Source organism: Nicotiana sylvestris, chromosome 5 (assembly GCF_000393655.2).
Source record: "Nicotiana sylvestris chromosome 5, ASM39365v2, whole genome shotgun sequence".
In the NCBI taxonomy this organism is placed as follows: Eukaryota; Viridiplantae; Streptophyta; class Magnoliopsida; order Solanales; family Solanaceae; genus Nicotiana; species Nicotiana sylvestris.
Genome location: NC_091061.1, coordinates 34,041,706 through 34,055,839, shown reverse-complemented (window position 1 = coordinate 34,055,839; position 14,134 = coordinate 34,041,706). Strand labels below are relative to the sequence as shown.

At 39.1% G+C, this 14,134-nt stretch overlaps 1 protein-coding gene across 1 annotated transcript; it reads left to right on the top strand.

Annotated features, from left to right (window-relative positions):
* The first annotated feature begins 719 nt into the window (after positions 1–719).
* Positions 720–5,126, top strand: LOC138868489 (uncharacterized). The gene is made up of 3 exons (XM_070146042.1): positions 720–1,044; positions 1,181–1,471; positions 4,951–5,126. The coding sequence occupies exons 1-3, from the start codon at positions 720–722 to the stop codon at positions 5,124–5,126; spliced, it is 792 nt and encodes a 263-aa protein (XP_070002143.1).
* The last annotated feature ends 9,008 nt before the right edge of the window (positions 5,127–14,134 follow it).

The window sequence follows — 14,134 nt, the reverse complement described above, 5'->3', positions numbered from 1 at the left end:
TCAGACCTTTCGAGAGCAGAAGCTATATGCTAAGTTCTCCAAGTGTGAGTTTTGGCTAGCCTCAGTGGCATTCTTGGGGCATGTTGTGTCAGAAATGGGTATTAAGGTGGATCCCAAGAAGATTGAGGCAGTTTAGAGTTGGTCGCGTCCTACCTCAGTGATCGAGATCAGGAGTTTCCTAGGATTAGCAGGTTATTATAGGCGATTCGTGTAGGGCTTTTCATCGATTGCATCACCTTGACTAGATTAACCCAGAAGGGTGCTCCTTTCCGTTGGTCCGAGGATTGTGAGGAGAGCTTTCAGAAGCTCAAGACAACTTTGACTACAATACCAGTTCTTGTATTGCCTTCTGGTTCGGGGATGTATAAAGTATATTGCGACGCTTCACGCGTTGGCTTAGGATGTATATTGATGCATTAGGGGCGAGTCATTGCATATGTTTCGCGTCAGTTGAAGGTTCATGAGAAGAATTATCCTGTGCACGATCTAGAGTTGGCCGCGATTGTTTATGCTCTTAAGATATGGAGGCATTATCTGTATGGGTGTCATGTGATGCTTATACTGATCATTGTAGCTTACATCATTTGTTTAAGCAGAGAGATCTTAATTTGAGGCAGCACGGGTGGCTTGAGTTACTGAAGGATTATGACATCACCATTCTTTATCATCCGGGCAAGGCAAATGTGGTCACAAATGCCTTAAGTAGGAAGGCAGAGAGTATGGGTAGCTTGGCATTCATTCCAGCAGAGGAGACGCCACTAGCCTTGGACATTCAGTCCTTGGCTAATAAACTTGTGAGGTTGAATATTTCAGAGCCCAGTCGAGTTCTTACGTGTGTGGTTGCTCAGTCTTCGTTATTGGGGCAGATCAAGGCCCAACAGTTCGATGATCCACATTTGGTGGTTCTCAGAGAGATGGTGCTTCAGGGAGGTGCCAAGGAGGTATCTATTGGCAAGGATGGTGTTTTGCGACTCCAGGGTCCTCTATGTGTTCCTAATGTTGATGGTTTGAGAGAGAGGATTCTAGAGGAGGCACACATTCACAGTATTCCATCCACCCGGGGGCTACGAAGATGTATTGCGACTTGAGGCAGCATTATTGGTGGCGTAGGATGAAGAAAGACATAGTGGAGTATGTAGCTAGGTGTTTGAATTGCCAACAGGTCAAGTATGAATACTAGAGGCCGGGTTGCCTACTTCAGCAGATGCCTATACCAGAGTGGAAGTGGAGCGTATTAACATGGATTTCGTAATTGGGTTGCCGCGGACTTTGCAGAAGTTTGATTCAGTATGGGTCATTGTTGACAAGTTGACCAAGTCGTCCCACTTTATTCCAGTGGCGACTACTTACACAATAGAGAGGTATGCTCAGATTTACATTCGGGAGATAGTCCAGTTGCACAGTGTGCCTATTTCCATCATATCAGACAGAGGCCCTCAGTTCACTTCCCATTTCTGGAGAGCTGTTCAGAGTGAGTTGGGGACCCGTATAGAGCTTAGCACAACATTTCATCCTCAGACCGACGGGTAGTCGGAGCGGACAATTCAGATTTTAGAAGATATGCTTAGAGCATATGTGATTGACTTTGGAGGGCAATAGGATCATTTCTTGCCCTTGGCAGAGTTTGCGTACAACAATAGCTATTAGTTTAGCATATAGATGGCTCCATACGAGGCTTTATATGGTCGATGGTGTCGTTCTCCTATCGGGTGGTTTGAGCCTGGTGAGGCTAAATAATACGATACAGATTTGGTACAGGATGTCTTGGATAAGGTAAAGTTGATTCAGGAAAGGCTTCGTACAACTCAGTCCAGACAGAAGAGCTACGTTGATCAGAAGGCACATGATGTATCATTTATGGTTGGCGAGAAGGTTCTCTTGAAAGTCTCGCCAATGAAAGGCATTATGAGGTTCGGAAAGAAGGGCAAGTTGAGTCCTAGGTTTATTGGCCCCTTCGAGGTGTTGAGACAAGTTGGGGAGGTTGCTTATGAGCTTGCCTTACCCCCAGCTTATCGGGAGTTCATCTGGTTTTTCATGTATCAATACTTCGGAAGTATCATGCCGACTTGTCCCATATGTTAGACTTCAGTACTATTCAGCTAGATGAGAGTTTGGGTTATGAGGAGGAGCAAATTGCCATTATTGATAGACATGATTGCCAGTTGAGGTCCATGAGGATTTCTGTGGTGAGGGTCCAGTGGAGGGGCCAACCAGTCGAGGAGGCGACCTGGGAGTCCGAGGAGGACAGGCGGAGCAGATATCCACATTTATTTAGCAGTTCAGATACTTTTCTATGTTCATTCGAGGACGAACGTTTATTTAAGAGGTGGAGAATGTAACGACCCGACTGGTCGTTTTGCCTTTTAGAACCCCGTTCCCTCAAATAAAACTTCTCGCACTTGGTTAAACTAATTTACGACCTGCTGGGATAGTTGGTTCGGGATTTAGAAGAGCTTGGGTTGAAATATGCTCATTTGATTCCTTAAGATTTTCTTAAAAAGCTAAGTTTGACTCTGGTCAACATTATTAGCAACCGGACCCAAATTCGTGTTTTGACGGTCCCAGGGTTCGTAGGAAAATATGGGACCTGGGCGTATGCCCGAAATCGAATTCCGAGGTCCCTAGCCCAGGTAATAAATTTTTATTGAAAATTGTTAAACTGAAATTCTAAGGATTTAAAGAAAATAATTAATAATTTATTCCATGGGTATCGGGCTCGTATGTTGGTTTTGGAGCCCGGTACAGGTCGGATATATCATTTAAGACTGGCCCGCAAAATTTGGTACCAATCCGAGTAGTTTTTGGGCGTTTTGTCTCATTAGAGGAAAATTAAGAACTTGAAGTTCATAAGTTTGATTCATTTGGTTTTAGGGGGTGATTCTTAGATTTAGCGTTGTTTCGGGCATTCCAAAGGTTCAAGTAGGTCCGTCTAGTGATTTTAGACTTGTCGGTATGTTCGGGCGGGGCCTGGGAGCCTCGAGCGTCAAACAGACGAGGCTCGAGTGAAGTTGGGAATTTGGAGAAGTGCTGAAGCATATGCTTCAATTATAACTGCACCCGCGGTTGGTCGACCGTAGGTGCGAGGCCGCAGAAGCGGTCGTAGCCTCGCAGATGCGGCCTAGAGCTGACCAGGCCAAACCGCAAAAGTGGCTCCCTAGCCGCAGAAGCAGCTACGCAGATGCGGCTTCAAGACCGCAGAAGCGATCCAAGCCCTTTTATCCAATTTCGTAGATGCGGTCTCTTCTCGCAGATGCAGTCCCCTGACCACAGATGCAAAAACTGCTGAAGCAGTAAGCTTCATTTAAGTCGAGCTCCAGCCATTTTTGACCATTTGGCACACGGGTATTGAGCGATTTTGGAGCTCTTGAGAAAGGATTTCCACATAGCATCGTGAGGTAAGTTCATCCCTCTTATTTCTAAGTTTAACACTCGAGTTTTGGGTAGATTAACACCTAAATATTTGGAGAAATCAAGGGGTTAGAGCTAGACCTAGGGTTTTTATAAAACTTAGATTTTGCCACGAAATTGGTTATGAAATGGATTAGAAATCATATATTATTGATCCTTAGGTTATAGAGAACAACTTCCTTTGGAAAATTTCGGAATCCGGGCACGTGGGCCTAGGGTCGAATTTTAGGAAACTTGTATTAATGGTTGGAAAATGGCTTAAATAGCTAGAATTCGATCTTGTGAGCTTATATTGACTAGTTCCTACATCATTTAACTAGTTTTGGATCGCTCGGCTCCGAATTGAGGGTTTGGGATCGTTCTTGGTATTGGAAGTGTACTTTGGAGCGAGGTGAGTCTCCTTTCTAAACTTGTAAGAGGGAATTGTCTCCATAGATGTAATAATTGAGTAATTTGCTACTAAATGTGGGGGCTACGTATGCACTAGGTGACGAGAGTCCATGCACAGCTACTATTATGTTAATCGTCCGGGTAGTCTAGGACTCGTATCATGCTATACTTATGAATGTCTTTATATTTTCATGCTAATGTGATCACTTAGGACATGCTAGGGACTTGGAAAGGAATATAAGCGAATGTATACACTTGTTGGACACTTGTATAAATTTACTTGGAAATAAATGCGCATTCATGCGTTTTCTTGATATTAAATTGATATTTGTGGATCGAGCCAATAGCCTCGGTAGAAATAGATGCATCTATGGTTCCCGCCATTCGACCCTTTGGTAGTGCACAGTTATTTTTCTGTTGGATCGGGTCGTCGACCTCGGCATAATATGCGCATAATATATATATGTGAAATCTTATCCATGACTTGTTCTGCTGAATACTTGAAATGAATACGGTTAACTGTAAAATTGTTAAGAACATGACTTATTACCTCTTGCTACAAACTGTGGATTATTTGTGACTACCATGCCTAGCAGAACACTTTATTATATTATTGGACCCTAGTAAGTGTCACGTCGACCTCTAGTTTCTACTTCTTTGAGATTAGACGGGATACTTACTGGGTACATATTGTTTATGTACTCATACTACACTTCTGTACGTAATTGTACAGGATCTGAGGCAGGTATATCTGGCTATCAGACTGGTGCGCGCCCCTGATTCAGAGACCGAGACTTCCACAGTGAGCTGCCCCCTTCCTGTGCTGTTCAGCAGCTTGATGGGGTCTTTCTCTACTTTTGCTATCTATTCTATCCCGGATAGTAGGATAGTTTTATTCTTTTGTACATTCTACTAGTTGCTCACTACTTGTGACACCAGGTCTTGACACACACATTAGTAGACAGTTCTTTTGGGTTATATAATTATTACTAAGTATTGCTTATCATCACCTGTTCTAAATTGTTAAATTAAAAAAAGTGTTTTAACTACTTTTGGTAAGTAAAATAAAAATTCACTAATATTTCCGTGTTAGCTAGCCTGACAAAGGTGTTGAGCGCCATCATGACCTATTATGAAAATGGGCCGTGACAGCTATTGAATCCATTAATGAAAGCCAGGCCCAGTATGATGTCATACCTCACCTTCAGGGAGGAGATGAGGAAACCGTGCCTGACCTAAATTATCCTCGTGTTAGTGGAAATGAAGTGGGCAGTGATGCAAGAGCAATGAGTCATGATACTCCATTTATGACTCCTCCATTCCAGTAGATGGCTGAGTTCTTTTGTCACTTGGCTAGGACAATGTCAAAACCTAGTGAAATGAATTTTGAGAAGATGAGAAAAATGGGCGGAGTTGAATTTGAAGGCACTACTGATCCCACGGTAGCACAACAATGGCTCAAGCACATGGAGAGGGTCTTTGAACAACTGGAGTGTACTAATGCTATCAAATTTAGGTATGCTATCTCTCTTTTACAAAAAAATGCCTATGATCGGTGAATAAGTGTGCCAAATGCAAAAGCAAAACCTCCGGTGCTGACTTGGGATGACTTTGTGAAATCATTTCATGCAAAATATGTTCCCCCTGTCTATTGTGATGCTAAGAAGAAAGAGTTTTTGAATTTAAGACAAGGGAGTATGTCTATTGCAGAGTATCAACAAAACTTTCTCAGACTTTTTCGCTATGCTTGAGGTATTATTGATGGTGAAAGAGACAAGTGCAGAAGATTTGAATGGTTACATTCGAAAATCTGTGGCAATCTTACAACTTGAGGATTTTTCCAAGCTGATTTCAGCTGCACTTACTTGGGAAAGAATTGACAAGGAAGAAGCTAGTAGGAGAGAAAACAGGTTTATGAAGGGTAATTCAGATTATGGCGGTCTGTCCAAGAAGGGAAAGTTTGACTATTCCAAGACTTAAAGTACACATAAATCATTACATCATAAGCAGAATAAGTCGAATTTTTGTACTACCAGTACTCCAAGTTATGGCCAAGGCAAAATTCATACACCTACTTGTGCACAATGCGAGAAGAATCATTATGGTGCATGTAGACGAGCTTCTGCTGCTTGTTTTAATTATGGAAGTATGGATCATAAAGTGAAGGGTTTTCTTAATCCTAATCTTCTTTCTTATACACATACATAAGGCTCAGTTCAAAAGCCTGTCACTACTCATTCTCAAGCGAATAGCGGTGCTAGACCTCGAAATATGCAAGCAGCGGGTTCGAGTGGAGCTAATTAGGCTGGTGGGTCAAGAGCTACTGCACGAGTTTATGCTATGAGACAGAAGAATGACCAGGATGGCCCAGACGTGGTTGCTGGTAAATTTCACTTATTTGGTATATCTGTTATTACATTATTTGATCCTGGATCTTCGCAGTCGTATGTTTGCTCATCACTTGTATTTCCTGATACTGTTAAATCTGTGAGACTTGACTTTGATGTGCTGGTCATGAGTCCATTAGGTCATCAGGCTGTTGTTAATAGGATTTGCCGAGATTGTCCATTCATGATTTAAAATCTGGTCTTCCCTTCCATCTTGCTTGAAATGTCCTTCCAAGACTATGATGTTATTGTTGGCATAGATTGGCTCCATAGGCACCATGCATTGGTTGATTGTAGGTTGAAGCAAGTGACATTTAGAACTCCTGCATATTCACACATGGTAGTTCAAGGAGAAAGATCATTGACAACTAATATTATTTATGCGGTCTTGGCAAGGAAGATGATTTGTCAAGGTTGTGATGTCTATCTTGCTCATATAGTCGATACATGATTGGGGAGTCCAAGTCTTAAGGACATACCAACCGTGTGCGACTTTCCTGATGTATTTCCTGATGATCTTCTTGGGTTGCCTCCAGAAAGGGAGATTGAATTTTCTATAGATCTTGTCCCTGGAACTACTCCTATTTCTATCGCTCCTTATAGAATGGCTCCAGCTGAATTAAAAGAGTTGAAGGTTCTATTGCAAGAACTTCTCGAAAAAGGTTTTATCCATCCCAGTATTTCGCCTTAGGGAGCTCCTGTTTTATTTGTGAAAAAGAAAGATGGCACTCTTAGGCTTTGCATTGATTACCGACAGCTGAACAAGGTAACAATCAAGAACAAATACCCACTGCCTAGAATCGATGACTTGTTTGACTAACTGAAGGGTGCCAGCTTATTCTCAAAAATTGACTTGAGGTCTGGATATTATCAGTTGTTTGTGAGGGAGCAAGATGTTCCTAAAATTGCTTTTAGGACCAAGAATGGCCATTATGATTTTTTGGTAATGCTATTTGGTTTGACAAATACTCCTGCTGCATTTATGGATCTAATGAACAGTGTATTCAAGCCTTATCTCGATCAATTTGTGGTTGTGTTTATTGATGACATTTTAGTCTATTCCAAGAATAGAGAAGATCATGATAAGCATATCCGAATTGTCATGCAAATTCTGAAAGAGAGACAACTCCACGCGAAGCTTTCCAAAAGTGAATTTTGACTGAATGAAGTGGCTTTTTTGGGGCACATTGTATCAGCTGAAAGTGTGAAGGTTGATCCTAGTAAGATTCAAGCTTTTGTTGATTGGAAACTCCTTAAAACTCCAACTGAGATAAGAAGTTTCTTGGGTTTAGCAGGATACTACAGGAGGTTTGTGAAGGGCTTCTCTATTATAGCTTCTCCTTTGACAAAACTTTTAAGGAAAGACGCCAAATTTGTGTGGGATGAAAAGTGTCAAGAGAGCTTTGAAAAGCTAAAATACTTGTTGACACAAGCTTCAATACTTTCTTTGTCAGCTGAATGAAAAGATTATGTGGTATACAGTGATGCATATCATCGTGGCTTGGGTTGTGTTTTGATGCAAGAAGGGAAAGTAATTGCTTATGCCTCTCGAAAGTTGAAATCGCATGAGTTGAATTATCCTACTCAAGATCTTGAACTTTCTTCCATTGTTTTTGCCTTAAAAATTTGGAGGCATTACTTGTACGGAGAGAAGTGTCACATATCTACGGATCACAAGAGTTTGAAGTACTTGGGTACACAAAAAGAGTTAAAATTGAGACAACATAGATGGCTTGAACTCATCAAAGATTATGATTGCACGATTGATTATCATCCTGGTAAAGCCAATGTGGTTGCAAATGCGTTGAGTTGCAATTCCCTTGCAAGTTTAACTCTAAGTCCTTTGCCTTTGCTTCTTGAATTAAGAGCCATGAATGTTTGCCTTTCATTTAATTCTAATGGTTCTATCATTGCTAATTTGCAAGTCAAGCCAGTATTACTTGAGCAAGTCCAAGAAGCGCAGAAGTTAGATGAGAAGCTTGTGAAATGGGTTGACGAAGTCCAAAATGGAAGAGAATCAGATTTTTCATTAAGGAAAGATGGTACCTTATTTTATAAAAATAGGTTATGTGTTCCTAATGATGATGAATTGAGGAAGCAGATCTTGATTGAAGAACATAATTCACCTTATGCAATGCATCCTGGGGGTACTAAAGTGTATCAGACCATTAAGGAGCACTACTGATGGAGTGGTATGAAGAGAGACATTGCAAAGTTCATTTCTAAATGCTTGGTATGTCAACAAATAAAAGTTGAACATCAAGTCCCAGCTGGTTTACTGCAACCCTTGTCAGTACCTGAATGGAAATGGGAAAGGATAACGATGGACTTTATTTCTGGACTTCCACACACTCCAAAAAATCATGATGCAATTTGGGTCATTGTAGATAGACTAACTAAGAGTGCTCATTTCTTGGCAATCAGAATGGACTACTCATTGGAACGTTTAGCAGAATTGTACATTAATGAGATTGTGAAGCTGCATGGAATCCCTGTTTCTATTATGTCCAATAGAGCTCCGAGGTTTACATCCAGATTTTGGTCTAGCTTGCAAGAAGCTTTGGGTTCCAGGTTGAATTTTAGTACCGCTTTCCATCTATAAATAGACGGCCAGTATGAGAGGGTAATACAAATCTTGGAGGATATGCTTCGAGACTGCATTATCGAGTTTGAAGGTAGTTGGGACAAACACTTAGCCCTGATAGAATTTGCTTACAATAATAGCTACCAATCAAGTATAGGCATGCCTCCTTATGAAGCTTTATATGGTAGAAAATGTAGAACGCCTCTTTGTTGGAACGAGGTTGGTGAAAGAAAATTTATGGGTCCTGAGATTGTGCAATAAACTAAAGATAAGATGAAAATCATCAAGGATCGTTTGAAAATTTCTTCAGACAGAAAAAAGTCCTATGCCGATCTTAAAAGGCGTGAAATTGAGCATCAGGTGGGCGATAAGGTATTTTTAAAGGTTTATCCATGGAAGAAGATTATAAGATTTGGCCAAAAAGGTAAACTTAGTCCTCGATTCATTGGACCTTATGAAATACTTGAGAGAATTGGTCCAGTTGCATATAAGCTAGCTTTGCCACTGTCATGACCCCAAACCGGACCTGGTCGTGATGACGCATATCGTGAAGACAAGGCCAGCCGACACAATTCTCAAATCAATCATTTTCTATTAAAAGTGGTTTTTATACCATACATAAACCAATAATCTCATAATGAACATTTAAAAGAAAAATGCGGAATAATTACACAAGCCCGATATCGGGGTGTCACTAGTCATGAGCATCTACCAAGGTCTGATTACAACAACAACAGTCAAAAGTGTGCTAAGTACAGTAATGAAAATGAGAGGAAGAAAGCAGTACTGCGAACGTCGTGCAGCCACCTTGCTAACTCTGATGACTCAGCGTCTGAGCAATCAACACCCGCTACCGAGTTACGAAATACCTGAATCTGCACACGAGGTGCAGGGAGTAATGTGAGTACTCCAACCCAGTAAGTAATAAGAGTAAATAAAGACTGAGCAGTAGGAAACGATGAATCCACAAATATGATAACTCAATAAGCACAACAGGCTTTCAATCAGAATACGAGTCAATCGTCTCATTTAAAATCCAGCTTTTGGTAAAAATCATTTAAAATGCTTTCCAACAGTTCCAGTAGGGGTTCGATACCATTTATAATAAAAGAGATAAAAACCATAATCGTCCCCTTGGGCAAAACTTAGTTAGTATACAACCCCCTCGGTATGATAGAATTTCACCACCCTTTTCATAACTTAAAAACTTCAGTTTAAATGAAAGATTATTTGAAACATTTGTTCAATATTTCCAATAGAGGCTCGGTCGAAAGATGAGTGAAAGCAGTAATTAAATCAACATATTCAATAGAAACTCACTTTAAAGAGGAGTGAAAAAAAACAATAAGTTCAAAAACAGGACCCTCAGGCAAAGCATCACTCATGTATATGTATATCTATAGCCCCTCGGGCAAGCTTCTCAGTCACTCGTGACTCAACTCTTACCAATCAGCATTCACACTCAGCACTCACACTCAATAGGTACCATATAATAATTGTTACGGTGTGCAGCCCGATCCGTATATATAGTCAACTGCGCTCACTGGGGGTGTGCAAACTCAAGAGGGGCTCCTACAACCCAAGCGCTATATCGCTGCGGCGCGCAGCCCGATCCAATATATATATCGCTATGGCGTGCAGCCCGATCCATATAAGTATCGCTGCAGCGTGCAGCCCGATCCATATATATATAATTCTCACAACCAGGCATCCGGCCTCTCTCAGTCATTAACCTCACAATCAGATTCGCTCTATCTCAATCATCAACCTCACAATCAGATTGATAGAATACGCTTTCTCGACTCTTGAACATTGTTATTGATATTTGAAAACACTTCAAAGTTTGATATATATATATATATATATATATATATATATGTCACATTTATGTATGTTATTTGGAGGCTTGTTGGATTTTAAAGACCAAAATCTTGTAACTTGAATTTGGTAACCTATTTTACTGTTTTAGGGTGTATTAATAACTCAAGTCTTGTAATATGCTGAATTTACACTTTGTCTTGTAAATATGTTCAAAGGAGAAAAACTAGTTTCCTTTTTTTATACCCGATAGTTTAAAATTTATGTACAATACAAACTTGCAGTGATGTTGAATGAATGTATAAATTTGTTAGGAAGTTGCTTTAATCTGTTGATTGTTCAAGAAGGGTTATATCACCTTATGTTGATATGTTAACATTGTATTTCGTTTAAAATAATATTATGAAGTGTACAAATATATATATATATATATATATATATATATATATATATATATATATATCTTTGAATTTTTTCGCATGAGCCTATTTCCGCTACTAAATTATTCTGAGTATATTTAACTAATATCTTTTTAATAATTTATAAGTAGTGAATTTTATTTGTTTCCTAAGTAGCACCCTCCCAAAGGGTCCGCTACAGTACTCAACTCATATTACAAAGAGATCAAGAGATAACATCCTTACAACCCAAGAAGATTGGAGTAGGATACCACATTGGTTCCAAACCAGTATAAGATTTCTAGTGTCATTTACCTTATTGCTTTCATATTTTATTATAAGCAATTACTGTTTGTTGATATTAGTATTTTATTGAATCGAAGTACTAACAATATTGTGCATGCTGACTTCATATTAGTCAACTAGGTCTGAGGAGTAGTCGACTAGAAATTTAAAAAGGCTACAATTCTGTCACGCCCCAAATCTGGGGAGGCGTGGCTGGCACCCGGTGTCGTACTGGCACGAGCGAACCATTCTGTAACTCATTTATTTTCTTTATTACTATCATGGGCCAACATGGCCACAACTCATAATATACAACTGTAAGTGGGCAAACACTCTATTAATAAACTATCGTTCTTAAAACATGAATACATATGGGCCGTCAAGGCCTCTAACATACTGTAAAAAGTGAACCTCCGTCTACAAAGCCTCTAAGAGTATTAGACATCAAAACATGATAGGGCACCGGCTTACCCATACGTCTGTAGCAAAACTCTGACACGATGACTCATAGACTCGGCTGCACTCCGAATGAGGTGGAGTCTTACCGATCCTTCCCTGAATGCAAACCTCGTCTACTATGAGGGCTCGTCAATCTAGTTATCTATACCTGCAAGCATGAATGCAGCGTCCCCAATAAAAGGACGTCAATACGAATAATGTACTGAGTATGTAAGGCAGAACTAAAACATAACAGTAAGTCAACACTAATTGAAGACAAAAAAAAATTAACCTGAATCTCTGAAGTGCCACCGTATATGCATACTTATCATAATTACATACATACATATATACATATACATATATATATATACATACATATACATACATACATATATATATATATATATATATATATATATATATACATATATATATATAATGCTTCTCCTTGAGACTATTATCCATATCGTATGATGCATGACTGTCCAACTGATCAGTGGTAACTGCCCGACCGGCCGTAGCAGAGTGTTAAATGCATGACTGCCCGACCGGCCTTAGCTCGGTGGTAAACGTATAACTGTCCAACCGGCCGTAGCTCGGTGGTAAATGAATATGCATGACTGCCCAACCGGTGGTAAGTAATGATACATAACTGTCCAACCGGTGGTAACTGCCCGACCGGCCGTAGCACGGTGGTAAATGCATGACTGCCCGACTGACCTTAGCTTAGTGGTAAACGTATAACTGCCCAACCAGCCGTAGCTCAGTGGTAAATGAATATACATGACTTCCCAACCGGTGGTAAGTAATGATACATAACTGCCCAACCGGTGGTAACTGCCCGACCGATCATAGCACGGTGGTAAATGCATGAAGATGCATGTATCATTATATTATAAACATTAACATCTTTATCAAATACCTCAACTACAAATATGTTGTCAATGTCCACCACCCATTAGAATCAAAATCAAACACTAAGTTCAAAAGGCAAGTTCTCCTTTTCCATAATATTTCAATTTATACTTTTTAGCTAATTGTCGGAGCTTAAGTTAAAAATAATGTTTTTTTTTATATTAGAAAATTCAAGATCATCTTCATACATTGCAAGCTTCACCCTTTTTCTTTTTATATTAGAAAATTCAAGATCATCTTGTGTTTTTTTCCACACCAACTACGATTGTTGTGGCTGAAGTTTCTCCACTTCTTTTCTCTTTCTGAATTGATGAATATATATATATATATATGGTTGAATAACTTTAAAAAAATGTATGTATATTTTTATTTTTCCTAGATGGATGAATATATATATATATATATGGTTGACAACTTTTTAAAAAAATGTATGTATAGTGAAGCTAAGTATCTATTGTCGCAAAATAATAGTAATAGGTGTTATAGTATTCTCTATTTACAGATTTAAATATCTATGATCTGTCTTTAGTTGTAATATACTTGTTTCATGTCTTAATTGACAAAGACTTTTTTTTTTCGTGAAATTAATTCATGTCATTGATTCCTTGCACAAAGTTAACTTTATCCAATTGAGGGATTACGTTACTTCGCCGACTTACCAGGATAATAAAATTCTATTCAAAGTGAGGAAATTAGATACGTACTTAGACATGTTTGAATATTACTTTACGGGAATAAATAACATGGACATCCTTGACTGCTAAGAGTAGAACTATTTATGGAATATCATAAAGTTTATGTATCGTCACTTAGACCATGCCAAAAGAAGGAAGGATTAACCTTAACATGCCTGAATCAAACTAGTTGTTGTAGTGGCTAAGCAGCAAGTGACCCGTTACTATCATAAAAAGGTCTGGTTTTGGTTTACTTTTTTTTTTTCCAGATCTCTTTTGTATTACCATACTTTCACATGAACTTCACGAGGGCTCCCTTAAAGAAAACGATAGAACTTGCCACTCTCCTCACAAACACACACACATATACACACAGAAAGTTAACTACCAATGAATCCATGGAAAACTCAAGCGATGTGTTAAACGCAAAAAGGGACGGAGATTATTTTGAAAGACATCCAAAAATTTGGCTACACAAAAGAATATAATCTACATAGGAAACAGACAAGCTTCAATGTAGCATCTTCAGAAATAATCAAGTTGACGTGGAAAAAAAATAACCCATCATTTTAAAAATGAATCTTACTTTTATTAATCTATGTCCAAATAAGACCAACTTTGTATTACTTTAGATAGAGCCACATAAGCTCATATGACTACTTAGTCATATATGTCTTCACAGTGGCTTACTGCCACGTTTTGCGTTTATCCAAAATATTTTGGGTAATTGTCAATTATCCGCATAATTAAAAATTATCTCAACTTACTTAAAAAACTACTCAGTTTTAATATATTTTATATAATTTATTATCATGGTCATGTGGTACCATATAA